Source organism: Dreissena polymorpha, chromosome 1 (assembly GCF_020536995.1).
Source record: "Dreissena polymorpha isolate Duluth1 chromosome 1, UMN_Dpol_1.0, whole genome shotgun sequence".
In the NCBI taxonomy this organism is placed as follows: Eukaryota; Metazoa; Mollusca; class Bivalvia; order Myida; family Dreissenidae; genus Dreissena; species Dreissena polymorpha.
The window spans coordinates 36,189,608-36,209,512 of record NC_068355.1 but is presented as its reverse complement, the minus strand read 5'-3'; the positions used below and the strand labels follow the sequence as shown (position 1 = coordinate 36,209,512).

General features: G+C 34.3%; 1 protein-coding gene and 1 long non-coding RNA gene across 2 annotated transcripts; both read left to right on the top strand.

The window, feature by feature from the left end:
• The first annotated feature begins 5,646 nt into the window (after positions 1-5,646).
• LOC127867531 (uncharacterized) lies at positions 5,647-12,237 on the top strand. Its single transcript, XM_052408813.1, has 8 exons — positions 5,647-5,819; positions 6,585-6,735; positions 7,000-7,281; positions 7,570-7,836; positions 8,683-8,865; positions 9,279-9,389; positions 9,942-10,028; positions 11,118-12,237. Exons 1-8 carry the CDS (start codon positions 5,647-5,649, stop codon positions 11,448-11,450), a joined length of 1,587 nt encoding a protein of 528 aa, XP_052264773.1. The 3' UTR covers positions 11,451-12,237.
• A 3,293-nt stretch (positions 12,238-15,530) lies between these two features.
• LOC127830927 (uncharacterized) lies at positions 15,531-19,695 on the top strand. Its single transcript, XR_008026381.1, has 2 exons — positions 15,531-15,884; positions 19,117-19,695. It is a non-coding gene; the product is annotated as an uncharacterized LOC127830927 (long non-coding RNA).
• The last annotated feature ends 210 nt before the right edge of the window (positions 19,696-19,905 follow it).

The following is a 19,905-nucleotide window of genomic DNA, read 5'->3' as shown; positions in this document are numbered from 1 at the left end:
TTGTTTACACAAATCCAATAGACACATTCCGTTACTATTTAAACGCCCAATATCTGTAGAACAGCGCAATTTACAATCATCAGGTATATAATCATCAGGTAAAAAATCGATGTGTTTACAATCTTCGTGCTGGACAAAATCTTGTAGATTAGACGTATGTGCATTCATGTCACCACAAACAATTAAATTAAAACCATTGACATTTTTGGAATCAAGATCTATAATGAACTCTAATAATCGATCTAATGTATGCGATTCAACTAAGGCTTGGCGGGAGCTACTCTCGGGTACCACATAGCACATACATATATACAAATCATTAGTTAGATTGACTTTCGATGACTCAATTTTTATACAAATAATATCATCATGAGATTGAAAAACTAAAGTATTTTTGTTTACATAGTCATTTCTAATGTATACAATAAGACCACCTGACGCACGTTTACTTGTTTTCAAATTTTCGGTTCTGTTAAGTTTAAAATGCTCAAATCCAACGAAATCAAGATCCGAAAACTCATTTGCCCATTTTTCAGTTAATAAAACAATATCATGACAGCGAAAAATGTCATTAAGTTCTTGAGAGTGGAGTTTGTTTGATCTACGCGTAGACAGACCCTGAATATTCAGTAACGCACAGCGTAGATTGGCCTTCTCGGCGATGTCCTACTTTATACCACAGTTCGGTTGACCTTGGTCAGCACATATGCCGCCTACATTTACACAGTGCACTGACCCACTCATGGATATGTTGCTATTTTTAGAAGACGTAGATTGTGATGATCTATTTTGGGAATCTTCGCGACTTTTATTGCCTTGTCGATTGTACGGTTTTGCCGACTCTGAGCGTTTCTCTGCTCTCGACAATGAGCGAGAATCACGCGGACGACCTCGCGCGGGCTTTTTCTCGTGCACATTTATATTCGGGTTACTGGCGTCGCACATAATTGACTTCAATGCTGTTTCTCCGTCGAGTTTTGCAGAAAATATATTTGCATTTGAGGTTTTGTGGGTCGAGTGGCTATTTTGGGTTGAGGTGGCCAGGGGTGGAAGCGATTTAGTTTCCGTCGTGTTATACACATCCTGTACCTGGTGCTGACTGTGATTGCTCGGGGTTTTGTACGCAGAAAGGGTGGATGTCTGCGTCACTTCCGGGTTAATCGCAGTAGGTACGTGCGGAGCCTGTACCAAGTGCTGACTGTTAACGATGGAGTTTTTTTTCCGTAGAAAGGGTTAATGTCCGCGTCACTTCCGGGTTTATCACAGTAGGGACATGCAGAGCTGCCTCCGTTGAAACCTCGTTACCTTGCAAATCCATCGCCTCGGTAGCTGGGGCGAGGAGTTGAGGGGCCTCGGTAGCTGGTGCGAGGGGTTGAGGATTTGAGGACATACTGACTGCACAATCGACTCCGGGTGTGGGTACGGCTGGTGTATCAAAATAAGACTGATTCGCAGAGGCCGTCCAATCAGTCCTTGAGGTTGTTCTACGAGGGATATGCGCGGGGTTCATTGATCTTGCGCACATTTACCAACCGGTTAGCCCCAATGTATTTTCCCCATTCGGGCAACTCATCTTGTATAATAGATCCATCTTTAATAAGCTTTGCCGGGTACGCGATGTAAACTTTCGACCGCGGGTTTTGCTTTTTTAGTGCTTTATATTTGGGCCAAAGCCTACCACGGGCATCTTGGATTTCACGTGGGAAATCATGGTCCACTGAAAAGTTTGTGTTCCGCAATCGGCGTAGATATACAAATGATATCGTCAAGCATAATGATGTACACTGATAAAGATATACACTTCACACATTTATATTATTGGATAGTGGGACTTTTACAATGATACCGTTCTACTATAACTACTACTATTACTTTTTTCCAGCGCTCTCGAAGTTTCACCGAAACAAATTATGTTGAGAAAAATATTAAACGAAGAGACCTTTTTATTATGGAACCATTTAACAAATATTAAAATTTATCTATGTTTTCAATGTAATAAATAAGTTGACGGCATTTCCTTTATAATCTTTGGTACATTTGCAAGATTCCTAATAATGTTTGCATCATGGTCTTTCTTCTTGAAAGTTAACATGAGGAACGCAATTATTGTAGCGGTGTTCCTTTGCCTTGCTGTGTCCGGTATGTTAAACACTTCACGTGATTGTTGGACAGATCCGTAAAAAGTCGTTTTACATTTCATAGCATATTTCAGTCTCATCTATTTACATCCCAATTAAATTATCAATGTCAACTAATTGTATTACCACTCAAATTGAATTATATTGAGGTTTTAATTAAAGAGCTTTTTACTATTTTGTATATATACATTTTAAGCATATATTAAAACAATACATTATCATTTAATTTTACCCAATACATATTTGTTAACTTAATTACAAAAGTGTATGCCATCCATATCATACTTATTAATATTGCAAATAAATGTATTTAAAACTTTAAAACTAAATAATTTTAGCCGCTTTTCGAAGGCCGAGACACCTTTCCGCAACGAGTCGTTTCCGTTACTAGTATCGTACGGCATTCAAATAAAATATTGTAAAATTAAAGCATTTCTTGATGGATTTGAATGCAATTTAAAATGTAAACATAAAGTATGGTTTCGTTTATGAAAATACCAATAAATGTATTTCAAAATTTTAAAATAAATAATTTTAGTCCCTTTCCGAAGGCTGGGGCTCCTTTCCGTTACGAGCCCTTTCCGTGTTGCTCGCCCCTTTACGTTTCTCGTATCGTACGGCATTCAAAAATATTGTAAAGTTAAATCATTACTTGATGGATTTGAATGAAATTAAAAATAAAACACAATGTAAGGTGCTTTTTATGAAAATACCAATAAATGTTTTTTAAACCTTGAAAATAAATTAATTAAGGCCCTTTCCGAACACTGAAAGCCCTTTCCGCGGAAAGGGGTCCTTTCCGCTATTCAGTCATACACCCGATTTTTATTCCTGCGAATTGGGAATTGTTTTATTTGAATTAAGAATTTCATTTTGAAATTGGGAAAATGGTTGCATTGGGAATTGTGCCGATTTACGGTACTAACTTTATATAGAGAGAAAACGTTGATTTGTTAGTAATTGTGCAAATCTATCAATGACTTGTGCCAATCTTTTGTTTTACGCAAGGGCAAACCATAGATCTTTAACCAGTCCTGACATCGTGTCAACCTTAATTACTGAGTTATATCTTGAACAATACCAGTCAAGCAACCACAGTAAGAACCTTCAGCCTATTCACTTCTACTTTGTCGTATTGTGCCCCTCATGTTTATTTGGTAGTATATACTGTCGGGTATGTCTATACAAAATGTCGAATATCGATGCCTCAGTATATTTCCAATTAGTATTTGTGAAAACAATATGATTGGAATTTATATTTAACCCAACGTTTTGTGATCATTTTTATTTGCTTGGTACTGCAAATCTGATGGCAATTTTTATACATTAAACCCATCCAGCTAAACGCACAGTGTAATACAATCAGTAGTGAATTTTATTGTAAAATAAGCACAGACGTGTGTGATTATACGGTGTACCATAATTTATCATATCATCGCATCGATATCTGCCTGAAATAGCGTTGCCTGATATATATTTTTTTATATCATAGTCAACAGGAAGTTCTTATATCAGTCATGTGTGGAAGATGGTCATATTACTCGGAATCAACTATAAAGTAATCATTTTAGTAACATCGAATCAGATTCAACAAAACAAACAATTTGATACCAAGATGTAATATACTTTTACACAAAATGCAACACAGACAGCAAAAAAAAATTTTACAAATATTAAGCGCGCGTGCTCATGATATCATTATTAACACGTCAAACGAAAAATGTCATATTCGTTCCCGCTAAAACTGCAGCTTTTTAGCGATGTTTTCATCATTTCTTTAAAATCGGGGACGTTGAGGTATGATAAAAACTAAAAAAAACAGGTTACTGCCTGATCTTTTTGTAATATATCAGGCTCGTCACGAATAAAATAACGGCTCGGCAAGCCTCGCCGTTATATAATTTTAAGCCTTACCTGATATTTTACAAAAAGATCAGGCAGTAATCTGTTATTCTCTATATCTTTCGTCCATACGGTAATTTGCTCTTAAAAATAATCAATATTGAGCATTATTGTTTGTCAGGATCATTATTCCTGGAACGGTCTACCCACGACTAATAATGATTGTGTATTACGATACATTTTAACGCTACCACAATGTTCACCATTTAACTTAAAACAAGCAATCAATGCCGTTTAATATGGCATACTAATCATTTTTTTACATTTTGCATGCATGTGTAAGTTGTTGGTACAATAGCCAGTGTGCAACACAATGCTCACGGAAATTCAACAAGATGTACACATTTGTTTTGATGTTGGTTGTTGTGGAAGTCGAAGGTATTAACATCTTTGAAGGATTTACTTTAGATGCATGCACATGTGTATGTGTAATGTTTCGATAAAAGTATAAAAAAAATACTGGGTACAAGGTCTGGTAATCTTCTAACTATTACTGGCCCTAATTCAAATTAACGGGTACCCACATATTTGTACTTGACATTATTTGTTTACTGGTCATTCTCGATTCTTGATTATTTCCGTGGAAATCAGTCAGTTTTTCTAGACTTTTCCGACGTCTGGCTTTCCTGATCGATCTTGCACCACTCAAGTTTTGGGACATATTTAAAACACGTTTCGCTTTTCTGAAACGTGCAAATCTTACATCAACAAGCTCACAAGAGAATCCCTTTTGTCCAGACGTTCTTCCTATGTACAGTCAGGTCCCAAATAACGGTAATTTTCTAATATTGGAACAAAATAATTTGTGATTTTGTGTATTCTTATTTTAAAATAATAATTTAAAAGAAACGAAGGACCAGAAACTATTTTTTTTATAAATGGTCTGTTTCCCCAAACGCTTGAATGATATATTTAAGCATTCAATGGTTACCCACGAGTTGCCTATGCCCCACTAGCATTCTAGACATCACTGCAATAGTTAAATCCAGTATAACATGTAAGTATAATCAGCCTAGACTAATAAAAGCACCAATATGTTTATCAGGCCACAACAAATTGATTAAATGTTCGTCGGATTTGCCGCACCTAAAAATCTTAAAACTAAATAAAAATATTTTTATTTTTATTTCGCGCCCGCAGCAACTATTTTGCTCCGCATGTATTTGTTTACAGATTTAGTTTAATTTAGCCTACGTATTTTACGACTTTTATTACGCTTTGCGATAATAATGAGATTGGTTTATGGTAAAATAATGGCGGCGCTCGTCTGCATAGTGGTGTCGGCGAAAGACACCAATGGTAATTCAATTTTTTCTGCTGTGGCAATGTGTCATCGGATTACGGATGATTTTAGCGATTTATTCATCGCAGCCGCATCATCATCAGGCCTCGAAATGTCGCCCGAATGCGTGAATTCTGTAAATATCTGCAGTAAAGTTGGTAGTAGCGATAGAATAAAAATTTCGAACATCAGCATGCAACTAAATGTCGCAGTAGAACTTGACAAAAAATGGTCGAATATACAATTAATTCTGCACGACTTCCATCAACAAGTTCAAACTCCAATGCATTCACAGTTTTAATGAACAAGCCCAAGGTATGCATTATGCCAAAAAAATATGAAGTAAACACAAGCTCAAAAGTAAAGAAACTTTCTGGTCCACAACAACTGTACTGCGACTTGATTGATTGGGCCCAAAGTACTGGGTGTGGATGGCCATCTGATATTGTCGAGGACAGTGGAAAACAAGCCCTTAAATCTCTCAGCAATGCCTTGTGGTACGTAGATCACTGCCATGCAAGACTGAAAGATGCCAGTTGTCATGTTCCAACTGAATTAAACAAATTTCAAAATTACAACAACTACAAATTACTTTGGCACAGACCACCTATTGTAAAGGCAGCCAGACTTGGCGAATTGGTTGGTGATCTATACTCCGCCCTTAGTTTGCCATCATTGAGTGATAAACGAAACACAGTGTTAGCCAAAATCATGGGTGAATTAGCAGAATCTCTAAAACAATACAAAGACAGACTTGAAAATGATAACCAAAAACACCAAAACATAAGTCATAAAAGAGAAACAGCTAACTGCGGTGACTCGAACTCGGTTTGCATAGATCTTGTAACACCGTCCAATGTTAAAGAAGAATATAGTCATTTAAATTTGACAGTAGTGAAAACATCAGATTATACCTATGTGCACCTTGACAAGTTTTGTCCCGATAATCGTATTGAACGTCGCAAATTCATCAAAAACCTTCGTTTGTCCAAACCGATTATGTTGTATAGGGTTGCTTATGGAGGAAGCATAGGAACATTAAATTTCATTTGGAGTGTTCCAGCAGGTCAAACAGAAGACAAAACATCCCGCAACATGAAAGTTATCTCTCAAATTTCAGAAGATCTTCCGACGTTCTCAAGCAGGGCTATGAGACAAGAATTTATTGACAAGTTTATAAGTTTTGTGAAATGCCCAAAGTCAGTCATTAGACACATGTATTTTAGCCTAACAGGGCATGAAGAAAGTGCCAATTCTTCCAGTGAAAAAGAAATTAATGAAAGGGTGTCGAAGATCATAGGCGCAGATGACTCTCAGTTATTGATTGATTTACGAGCAACTAATGGCTCTGATACATATTATGATGCCTTTTTTGAAGAAATGGGAAAGTTCTTTGAAGAACAGATTTTACAGGTCAGTGAAAGACGAAAATGTGATGAAATGTATTTGCCATTGGCAATTTCAATAGAGACTTTAAAGAATGACATTTGTAAAAGAGTGCCTGATGGAACACCCATTCCTAGCAATGAAACGATCCGACTGCAGTTTTGTCCCAGTAATCCATTTCATAAAACTGCTTTAAGGTACACTGGTCAGTTCAATGTTAAATTCCGTGTGCAGACACGCTAGGCAAGAGTTTCACATCCTGATTCACACTATGCTGCAAAATACTTTCAGCATATGAAAGAATTTTGTGTGATGTTTAGAGACAGTGCTATGTTCTTATGCATGGACGACAAGGCAATAGTTCCAGTGGGAGAACCAGGAATCCCTATATCGACTGGAGTAAGAGGGCATAACAAGGTTCTAACACCTTCAGAGGGACCTGTATTAGTTGCAACTGACCATGATTTTCATCTTTGCGGTCTTGTTCCTTCAGTTGTTCTTGTCACAGAAATTCCTAGGGACTCCAAAGACAGCTTCTTCTCAGGGGACATGCATGTGACAACAAAAGAAAAGGTATTCAGCCCATCTAGCCCATTTAGACATGCTGCTGAAGTTATTGAACTCGTAAGATTAAATGATGCCTACTCTGCAGATGGATTAAATTTGAGAACCCCAATCATGTGCCTTTATACTGATGGAGGACCGGATCATAGAGTCACTTATGAAACGGTTAAGTTGTCGCTCACTCTTATCTTCATGCATTTAGATTAGGACATGCTAATTGCACTCCGAACGGCACCATCACATAGTTGGACCAACCCAGCTGAACGTTGCATGTCCATTTTAAATTTGGCCTTGCAGTATGTTGCGCTAGACAGAAATGAAATGGAAGAGAAGTATGAACAGATGGTTAAAAACTTGTCTTCTCTAACTGCAGTAAGAAACCAAGCCAGACGAAAAGTCTCACAAATGAGCTTGAAAGGAAACCCTGTTAAAACTTTGAAAGGGGCATCAGATAAAGAGATCACATCCATCTTAGATATCACTGGTGTTGGCTTTGGAGCAGATAGTCCAGTAGCCACAGCTGACACAAAAAGCGCTGAATTGAAGAAAAGCAAGCATCTGCAGGTAAAACAAACTAAATTTATTTTTTAAAGAAAAATGCATAGATAATGTCCTGCTTGTCTGGAAATGATATAATAATTGTTGTTCTCAGTAAAATAATATTGATATAACTGTATATTGCCCTCTACTAAAATTGCTTATGGTCACTGGTTACATAATGCATATTTATATTAGTTTTTAATATGTCACTTCCAATTTAAGTATTTGTTTCGCATTAAATTAATATGCTCCAGTGCGTATACTATTATCTGACAGAAAAACAAATAAAGGTTTTTAACATTCAACCTTAAAATATGCATCTGGCACAGGCAAGCAATTTGTCTAGGTTATGGAAAGTTTAATTGTGTCGCTTTCTGAGAAAACTGGGCATAATGCATGTGCGTAAAGTGTCGTCCCAGATTAGCCTGTGCAGTTTGCACAGGCTTATCAGGGACGACATTTTCCCCCTGTACTGGATTTTTGCTAAGAAGAGACAATATTTAAACGAAAAATTCAATAAAAGCGGAAATTGTCGTCCCTGATTAGCCTGTGTGGACTGCACAGGCTAATCTGGGAAGACAATTTATGCACAAGCATTATGTCCAGTTTTCTCAGAACAATACACAATTATTTAATTTTAAAAGTTAAATGTTTACCGGGTAACATTATTCATTTTTTTATTAAATATTGGATATTGTGAAGACTATGCTGTCTTATTAACAATATTAATGAAAACGTGTGTTTATTATATTTTATAATGAAAAATCAACCTATGTATAAAGATACATCTTGTTTAAAAAATGAAAAAAACAACAACATGTTATTAATATGGAAGAGCGTCTATAAACATCAGTGTCCTTTCTTCTAAAGGATTTCTTTGAGAGGCATGCAGAATCAGGCCACTACTGCTTCCAGTTAAAGAAGTGTTCATCCGATGAATGTGGCTACTGCTCCGTCAACCCAGTCCGAGATCAGGATGTTTTTGACCGCCTCAGGTTCCTCCCTGAACCAAAGCCGGACGAAAATGGTGAACACTACCTACCATTCAGTGAGGTATATTTATCGCATTTGTAGTCCATGATATGACATATTTATTGAATGGATGAAGTTGTGTAAATTACAAATATATTTTGGAAACTTACTTTGGACTTTGAAGGTTGTGTTCCTGTGCAAATGGTCAATAGATACAATTAAATTTGAATAATCAATTTACTCATGTTTACTTCATTGATCTGACAACATATTATGTTTTGCCTTTTGTTTAATAAAAAGGCATTAATATACTTAACTATATACCTTGTTGAAATTTTAGTTAACTTAACTTGTCCAGCTGACATGTAGTTAATTTAATGATTTAAATGATAATGTGTGACTATTGTGTTTAGAAACTGGAATCAACATTTGAGATAAGATTTAAACATGCTAATTCAATTATATAAATTATAATAACATAATAATAATTCCAGTTGTTTGGGAAAGCCCTGACCCGTGACAAGTACAGACCCTCAACCAGACCATGTGGAACCTATGATGAGGAATTACAAAACCATGATAAAGAGACTCGAGAAATTTTGAGGGTAATGATAATTATAATATTTTAGAAGCTCGCAAATCACTTAACACTTTATTTCATTTTTATATTATTATATTTAGGTCAAACTGTCAAACCTTATTGTAAGGTCGCCATGGCAAAGTGGATATGGTGTCCGCCTAGCGACCCAGAGGTCACGGGTTCAATCGCCATAGTAGGAGCGTGCTTTAGATCTCCCCATAGACACCAAGTACTGGTTCTAGTCCCAGGAAAAGGACTAGAGCGTTTCAAAAAAGCCTAAGGCTTTCAATGCAATCGAGCTAAATTAAATAGGTTTAAACTAAACCTCATTGAATTACAACTGTGATATTAAAATAAAAATCAGAGAAATATTCCAAGTGCATTTTTGTTGCAGTATACATCCGTTCCTTCTACCACCTGGCAATTGGCAACACCAAGAGAAAAAGTGATCATGTCAAAATGATATCATGTTGTCAACATTTTTGCAGGCTGGAAAGTGAAGCGGGAATTTTGCCATAAAAAGCATTTTTTAAATATTTTTGCTTTCACTACACTATATCTCTCCATGTTGTTTTAGAATGAGAAGCTTCGAGATGCTGTCCTTTGCGGAGAATGTAGCAGGCCAAGATGTGTCTTCAGTCCAAACAAGCTTGACCGACAACAGGTAAACGTTTTGTAAAAATACAATATACAGCGTGTTTCAACATTATAGGATCATAACATGTTGGTTACATAATTTTTAAGAGTCTAAATTAACATTTAAACATCACAGTTATACACAGTTTGGCAGGATTATAAAAAGACACGTATTAATCCAATAAATTGATATGAATGATACATATTTTTACAGATCAGAAAAAAGCTCTTTGGCTTGTTGGTTTGCAACTTAGAGCCTGAATATTTTTTGCTAATGTCTGATCAAACACGGTATGTGTTAATATATCACCAGATTGACATTGCAAAACATTGTTTTTTATTTCATACCATCAAAGGCCCATTCAAGATATAAATAGTTGTAAAACAAAAAATGCATTGGTAAATGATAATCTTAATATGAAGGAAATGCATTCGTTTTTGCTTTGATTTGAATAGGTTTCAAGTCTAAAACTGCTGCAAACACTAAGGTTGGGAGGCAGTTTATTGGAGTCACTCTGTCGGTCAATCCTTCTGGCAATTTGTTTGCATGCGAATCACCATAAAGTGTAGATTAACATGACACAATTTTCACACATATTGATTCACTTTTTCCTTAGTTACATGTATGTGCTCTTGAACTTAGCCAAGACATAGCTGCCATCAATTCCATGTCTATGAAGAGGCTTTGGAGAAGTATTACAGTAATAGAAATTTAGTAATATGGGAAATTTTACTAGCCTGAGTCAGAATTTTCGAGCGCAGCCATTTGTTTACATTTTGTTCAAAATAACAGACACAATTTTTTTTATATTATTTAATCCTTCGAATACATGGCAATTTTCTTCGTACTTTCATCTTTCTGAAAGTAAGCTTCTAATGGCAGTTGATTAAAGTTGCTTAAAGTTGCTCAAATTCTTTTTGGAAAAAAAAATAGCGAAAATAAAATAAGAAATTGTTTAATATCTGTTTTATGAATTTTACAAGCACTTCAGGCTGGTAAAATTGGGAATTTCTATAAGCCTGAAAAAAAGACCATAGATTTTTTCTGTTTGGATAGGGCGAATAATGATGACTGTCAATTTTGTGAAAAGCTCCATAACATTTCACTTCCTTGCAGGAGGAATTCTTGCGGAACATTAAGGCATGCCATTCGTATATCTATGGAGATCAGTTGGAAGATGCACCTGACCTGTATGTTCGGAGATGCGTGACCTGCAGCTCTGAGGTGGAAACAGCTTATTTCTCAGCCAAGTGTCGGCATTACCTACCACCAGTGTGCATCCACTGTGGATCTCCTGACTGTCTGTTAGATGACAACGATGCATATGTTGCAGATTTGTATACAAAATATTCCATAGTCAGGCCAATTTGTGTGTCTTGTCGACATTCTGGAAAAGAGGCAAAAACATGGGGCGCCAAGAAGTTTGTAAAAAAACAAAAAGTCAAATGAACTCATTCAAGCCTTCAAAAGTTCTTAATTTGATTTGGTTTGTAAATGAGACCAAAGCAAAAGTATGTGTTTATGATGACCATCATCATCATGTTTATAAATGTTAACATGTTGTGATTGAAAATGAAAAATCATGGATTGGAATAAAGAGCAAATGCTTTAACTTTTAAAAATATTAGTGTTTCGTATTTTCCAGTTTAATTTCTATTTCTACAGATTTTAATTGTTTTGTGTTAAGATTAAAGTTGATACTAGTCATTTGTGATGGCACTTTTCTTGGAAAAGTATGTTTTATTGTAAATTGATGTGTTTTTTAAATAGTCACGCTAAATATTGTTCTACTACTATTGTTATAAATATATATTATAGTACTAGTCATTTAATAAATATACTAGAACTGATACTAGTCTTTTTATGCCCCCGGTAGGGTGGCATATAGCAGTTGAACTGTCCGTCCGTCTGTCTGTCCGAAAACTTTAACATTGGCCATACTTTTTGCAATATTGAAGATAGCAACTTGATATTTGGCATGCATGTGTATCTCATGGAGCTGCACATTTTGAGTGGTGAAAGTTCAAGTTCATGTAAAAAAATAAATATATATTTTCAAAGCAGCGCAGTAGGGGGCATTGTGTTTCTGACAAACACATCTCTTGTTTGGCACTCAAATTAGACAAATATATGTCGCTGTGCTATGTTAAAATAAAGGGCTCCTACTAATCACATCTATAAATAGTTTTGATTAAAAGGCATGTGTTTTATATTTAAATAAAAAACTTTAACTATCCGTTTCTTATTGTTCTTTCATTAGGAAGTTATGTTTTTTTTTTTACTTTACAAAACTTAAACTTCTCATTTCTAATTTTAACATTGCTAAACTAACCAAAGTAATGCATTTGAGTATAATGTATACTACTATAACCTATGATATTTAGAACTAATACAGATTCAAGATATTTCTTATGCTTGATGTTTAGCATATTATTTATTGTCATGCTATTTAACTTTCATTGACAGAAGACTGAGCTTCTTATATAACTTTGCTAGTGAAAAGTACAATGTACCATGTTAACATTAAGTAGTCTCTACCTGTTGTGAATAAGCAGAATAACTATTGGAGAATATTTTGTTTATCATACTTTAACAAACATTGGACTAGATTTAAACATAGTTAGTACTACTAAATGACCTTGTGTTTGTATTTTGAAGGTATCATGCATTTATTTGGCAACAAACATCAATTTACAGAGACAATATATCTATTTTTTATTTATCGCTCTTCGCTCGCCTGTGATTTTTTTAAAAATAGAATAAAAATTAATTTATTTTTATTTCGCTCGCTCGCTCCATTTTATTTTGGCTAAAATCCGTAGAACAAATCATCAATTTGTTGTGGCCTCAGCAATATTTTTCAAATGCGATTATTTTTCAATCGCTTTCAAATCGGATTAAGTGTCAGTGCTTATTGCGTTGCACTTATGTGTACATTTTCAGCGGTTGTCGCAATATTGTTTTGAACTGTCAAAAAAGGTGTTTCGTTTTTTTTGTGTGTTCCGCATGTGAACAAAGTAATCAGTTTAAAAGATTTTTTAAAAGAACTTTCGTTTGTTTGTCAGTCAAATATTCACAAAAAATAGATACAGTGTTTAATACTAGATCTAAATGTACCATCTACAATTAATTAGGTTGTTTAGGCACTAAATAATTTATTCAAGAGCAACTGTATACAAGTCATGTTCTTCCGAAAATGATGTTCGTTTGTGTTTATAACATTCGTAAAAAAATATTCTTACTATTTACCAAGGTTAAAAAGACAAAATATAAAAGCTACAGATTATGTGCATATTTGCAGCATGCCACACAAAATTGATAACAGGGGTCGAATTTAACTTTTTTTGCCACCAGGAAATGTTTTCGGGTGACTTATTTAACAACTTGCAATAAATCATTTATACTATCAATTTCAGTTAGTATAAGCAAAATCTTCTGAATTGGTCATGAGCCCTTTTTTATATTTTTTTTATAAATATATATAAAAAGTAATAACTGAAATAGTAATATACTCTTTAACCATGGTTGAAAGAAAAGCAAAATCATCAAAATTAATGATAAAACGTGTGTGTTTTATTATCAATATTTAAAAGGAAATAGTTTAAACGGAATGAAAATTGCAAAATAAATGTGTGCATTTAAACAAATTATTTAGGAAAGATGGTTCCGTTATAAATTGAAACTGGTTTATAAAAAAGTTATATATATATTTCCTTAGGGCAGTTTACCGAAGCCCCTTTTTACTAATGTCTATTTAATAATAATAACAATAATAATAATGATAATAATAATAATAATAATAATAATAATAATAATAATAAAAATAATAGTAATAATAATAATAATTATAATAATAATAATTATAATAATAATAATAATAATAATAATAATAATGTATGTTAGAGATCTATTATTATTATTATTATTATTATTATTATTATTATTACATTTAAGTTTTGTTTTGTTCAAGTAGATCATTACTGTCTGCGCAAGTATTTAAGTACATTCATGAAATTGCCCGGCCATTATATATCAGCGTAATCTACTTATTAACATACGTGTTTAGCTGTACACTTTTTTTATATTATCAGATGAGTCAATGAAACCGTAGCCTGAAAATTTCTTTGCGCAAGAATCAGAAGCCATATTACAAAATTACCCGAGCTAACCGCTTTTACCTCCAGCATTTGGTATAGAATAAACTTTCATCCCCTTCGAAAATCCATAATCACTTGTCGGACTCCGTACGCCATCTTCAAGGTGAAAAAGTACGCCACAATTAAGGTCATGTACGCTATCGTCAACATTTTGACACATAATATTTGTGCCCATGTTGTTTCAATGATATCCCAGCGAAAAAAGTCAACGGTGCTTCAACGGTGGGGCCAATGGTGAAAATTAAGCAAAAAGTTATTGTCCTGATGTAATATTTTCATGAATTTCGGGGGTCGAACAATCGACCAACGTTAACTTGCTGACTAGATTGTTATGATATTCTTTTAATTTTCTAACAAATACAATCTGGCAAAAAAGTATTCAACTAAAAACGATGTTCTTTCAGAAGGGTTACTTTTTAAGTTTATTATCTGTAGACTGAAACATTTCAGTTCAACTCGGATCGAAGAACTTCAAAATTATGACATACATGTAATTAAATGTCAGTTAAAGAATCTCAAAATAGATGTGTCAAGACCGAAAATTTTAATATTGTGTGTGAACATTAATCTTGATATTTTAAAGAATCGTGGAGATATATTGAGGAAACGTTTTCTCGTGCTGAAGATTTATGAAATGCCAGAAGTTAAATCGTTGTTTTTGTACATGAATTTCTACATTCTACTGCATCGCGGCATAATATTTAAGCGACACATACCGTGAAAGATTGTAAGATAAGAGAAAAGCGTAAAATTGTTATCAACGTTATTCAAAATTAATTTTATTCCTCACTTAATCAACTATATTGATTTTTGGCATGTTTCTGTGTTGTTCGTATTAATGTGATAAGGTGGTCGGTCGTATTAATATCGTTAATTAAAGGTGGAATTTAATACTCAACTCTTATTGCGTATATTAAGTTCCTTGTTGTGTTTAACCAGGTTCCATGTGATACTGCGTCTTATATTTATATATAAGGTCTCTGAAAATCGCTGATGTTTATTAAACATTTGGTCTCTAACACTAAAAGAAGCTAAATATGATGAAGACCAATTTGTTTGTCGTTGGTACTCTACTGTGTAAGTCTATTGTATTTTGTTGTTGCTGTATTTTTTTTTTAAATTTATATGTATACTGTGAATGTAGAGTCAGATAATCATTCTTGCGCATAGATTGTAAAAATTAACAAGAACACAAGCATTTAGGTACATTTAACATATTACTATTGGTCAAGCTTTCTGAACATTGCCTGTGCCATGGATGACAAAGGCTTAATCTAAAAATATTTCGATGAAAGGCTCCGACCTATGGTTCGTTTAAAAATACTTTTGTTTATTTAGGTCAAAATTAAAAAAATACATATCATGATGATGACACGTGTGCTGGGTTTTGCTTTAATTTGTGAGTTTATTTTTCAGATCTTACGGATATTAGATTTTAGTCTAAGTAGACAGATTTGCATTACAGCGTTTGAATTAAAGATGCAAAATGCATTTTAGACCGAGAATACACTATTATTTCAGGCTATTTGAACGTTGCCTGTGCGATTGACCATTATGCCATAACCTACAATTATTTCTATGAGATGAGCCAGAATAATTGCGCTGCAAAAGGCATAGGCTGTGTGTTCAGTTTGCGACGTGATTGTGCCGGCGTGGCCCCAACGTGTAACGACATCTGTGAGTCAGCATCGGCCGAAATTCGCACCATAGCACATCCACGAAACAAGTAAGTTATCATTCATTAACTATTATTCGGATGCTTCAATTACTGAATGACAACACAGTGATTTATTATTTACCGATAACACAAGTTTACGACTGGAGATTAACGTGAACTTCGTTTTTTTCATTCGCAACTAGCATTTCTTCCTCGTTTTGTTAGTTCCATACCTGTGAAACCGGATTACACTATAGGTTAACCGACGACCCATACGTTTGTCCGCGTGTCTGTCCGTCTTAATCTAGAGTTTGCGGTAACAAAAAAGTGCTTAAAGTCACTATCACGCTCACCAATACATACGGCTACTGTATTATGCTATATAACAACATTCGACAACAAGTAGTACCATACGATGGTTAATTACAATAGGAAGACCCTAAAAACAAGTAACTTTGATGTAAAAACGTTATATTACAAGCACAGGTGGTTAGCGTGTGGCTATGATATTAATTAGTGAAAACATCATTTTGAATGATAAATAATCATATTATAACGAAAAATTAACTTTTCTGAAAAAAAAATTTTCACTATCAAATATATATATAACAAGGTATGCAACTCAAAATCACCCCAAAACGGGGTGCATCGCTTTGAACAGCCATATCTTCATCAATTGTGCAGCGATTTTCACGATCTCGGTCTTATTCAACGCAGAAATGCATTTCCTTTCTGGAAATGTATATGTCTTGCAATATTTTTACAAATGCTGGGTCAACTTTTAAGAAATAACACGATACACAACACGCATGACCCAGTTGACAGTGATCATGTATTCTTTATGAATGAAATCTCCAGTTGTAAAGACACACCTCCGCATTGGACCAATGAAATCACTCGTATGTTTAAAATGTCAGTTAGTTGAAATGTATGTAAACAAAGGTTTCAAACGGCGCTGGACAGTTAGTCTTGATGCAGAATGTAACGACAAGAACGGTAATAATGTTTTTTCATACGTTTTATTGAATTATGGTATCGAACTACATGAACTTTGTAGAGAAGTTGCCCTTTACTCCGTGAAGATTTCAGTCTTAAAGACAGCATGATCACTGTCAACTGGGTCATGCGTGTTGTGTATCGTGTTATTTCTTAAAAGTTGACCCAGCATTTGTAAAAATATTGCAAGACATATACATTTCCAGAAAGGAAATTCATTTCTGCGTTGAATAAGACCGAGATCGTGAAAATCGCTGCAAAATTTATGAAGATATGGCTGTTCAAAGCGATGCACCCCGTTTTGGGCTGATTTTGAGTTGCATACCTTGTTATATATATATTTGATAGTGAATTTTTTTTTTTTTTCAGAAAAGTTAATTTTTCGTTATAATATGATTATTTATCATTCAAAATGATGTTTTCACTAATTAATATCATAGCCACACGCTAACCACCTGTGATTACAAGCATTCGGCAAGTTTTAAGCATCTAAATATCTAAATATCGTTCCACGATGTAATCTACTTTCGTTTTCGAGTCAGGATCGGATTCATTCTGGTTGCGTTCATTTGCATAATTTATACAAGCCATTTTCGCATTCGCTAAGTTCCAGTTACCCAGAATACATTTTGATTTCACAGAATGATTATTCATGAGAGCTACGTCATACTTCCGACGCTTACCGTATCCAATCTCGTGTTCGCCCGTAAATGTTCGGATATTTCACGGGAAATATAAATGGAATTATTTGTGGCCACAAAAAAAAAAATAAAAACGAGCATTTTGTATCTCGTTAAATCAATTCTACCAGACAACATCTAACGTTGAAATCTTGCATTTTGCTTAAAGGAACATTGATTTTTTTTATGGGTTAGCTTTATTTAACGAAATATTCGATATTTTTGAGCGTGATTGTTACTTTAAGCTGAGTTGATAAAACTTAATATGTCTAAAGAAGGTCATATAGGGAACATGAGCGTCATTTCAGAGTATCCGTAAGACAATTTGTGCTGTTGTTGCTCTGAATACAGAAACAATTGAACAATATAATCTGGATCCAACAATTACTCGAAATGTACGTAAGATAGGTTTATAAAACATGATATGTGAATATGGGACCATATGGACAAAGGCACGTCATTCAAGTTTTGTTCGTCTGTCCGTCCGTCCGTCTGCCCGTCAAAAAATCTGGATCCTGTCTTAACTCAAACAGAAATAAGGCACGGTTGATGAAAATCAGTGTTATATATATTTCTATATATATTGAGAATAAGTACGTTACTTCTGTTTTACAAATTTATCTGTCGGTCCGTCCGATATATGCGGATCGTGAGATAATTCAATAAAGCGCGTTGATAAAAATCAGGATTTTGATCGAGGGCCATTTGAAAAATATTTACTCTATTTACGTTTTTCGTCTGGCAAAGATTGGTATGGTTACAGAAAAGAATGCAAAAATACAATCTAGATCCTTCTACAACTCAACATGAACGCAGACTTAATGATAATCAATATCGGCGTGTGAGTGGAGTTCAATATTATGAATGTGCACTCTATTTCAGTTCTCATAAGACCAAATTGCGGTTGCTTTGTTAACATAAATTGTTAAAAACTAAAACATGGATCCTGCAACAACTATAAAGTCATTTAGCTATGCTGATGAAACTTATTCTTGTTTATGATCCAATTTCATTAACATGCTAGGGGACAGTTGTTTTGTTTGTAAGAACGCTCCTGTATATAAACTGTCGTTGAGTTTTAGAATAATTTGTAACACCGTATTACTAATTGTCGTTAAGTTTCAGAATAACTTGTAACACCGTATTACTAATTGTCATTGAGTTTTAGAATAACTTATAACACCGCATTACCAATTGTCGTTGAGTTTCATAATAACTTGTAACACCGCATTACTAATTGTCGTTGAGTTTCAGAGTAACTTATAACACCGCATTAACACTTGTCGTTGAGTTTCAGAATAACTTGTAACCCCGCATTACTTATTGTCGTTGAGTTTCAGAGTAACTTGTAACACCGCATTACTAATTGTTGTTGAGTTTTAGAATAATTTGTAACACCGTATTAAATGGAAGATTATTTATTGGCATCGCATATGACAACTTCGTCTTTTTTACTCGTACCATATTAAATTATGCATATTATTACTAGATTAAAGTGCGTGGACGGAACATTATAATATCGTTTAAACAAAACTCTAAAGGAGGTAGATGGATGACGAAATACGAAAAAGTGCATTTTTATATCAAAATGATTAACAATCTTTATAAATGATATTCTGTTGCAGAGTTCCATGTTTCGATGCATTCGAAATCAATAAAAACCACACTCAACTGCTGGCTAACCCAACCAACTCACAGCCGGACTCAGGAAAGGTTAGTTTCGCCACCTATGATTATGGTTCTGGCGGATGTACCTGGACATCCCATAACTTTGGACCAAACTATTGCTGTTGCATAGCTTTCAGTTAGAGCAGAGAACTATCAGACAAGTTTTCAGACGACGATAACTATTGATTTAGATGATTGTTTGAATATGCAACGTTTTACGACTGACAAATTTGACGTTATATTTTCTGCAAATGTTGGATCTTAAGATAAAATAAGTTAAAAATTATAACGCTCAGCATATGTGTGACTTTTCCAAATAGAATATATACTTAATATGCGTCTACAAATTTATACAACACCGATTGTGAAACAGTAGCACATTTCCTGTTCACTCCTAACGAATGTTATTTCAATGAAGTAAATGTACAAACATAGCTTGAGTGATACATCTTTAATACTATTATATTTACTGAGTCTAAGGAGAATAAACCGTTGATATTCCATAACTATTAGTACACTAATAAACTGTTATAATGGTATAATAAACTTCGTTGTTTGTTCGTCGTTCTCTTAACACCAAATCTGACAATTTAATATACACGTGTAATTATATTGCTATATCTGCTACCGCCAATGTTTTGTAAAGAAACACATTGCATTTGCAAACGTTACGTTATAATATAAGGACGATAACAATTTATTACATGTTTTACTCAAATATTAGGCATCGTTTCCATTTAAAAATC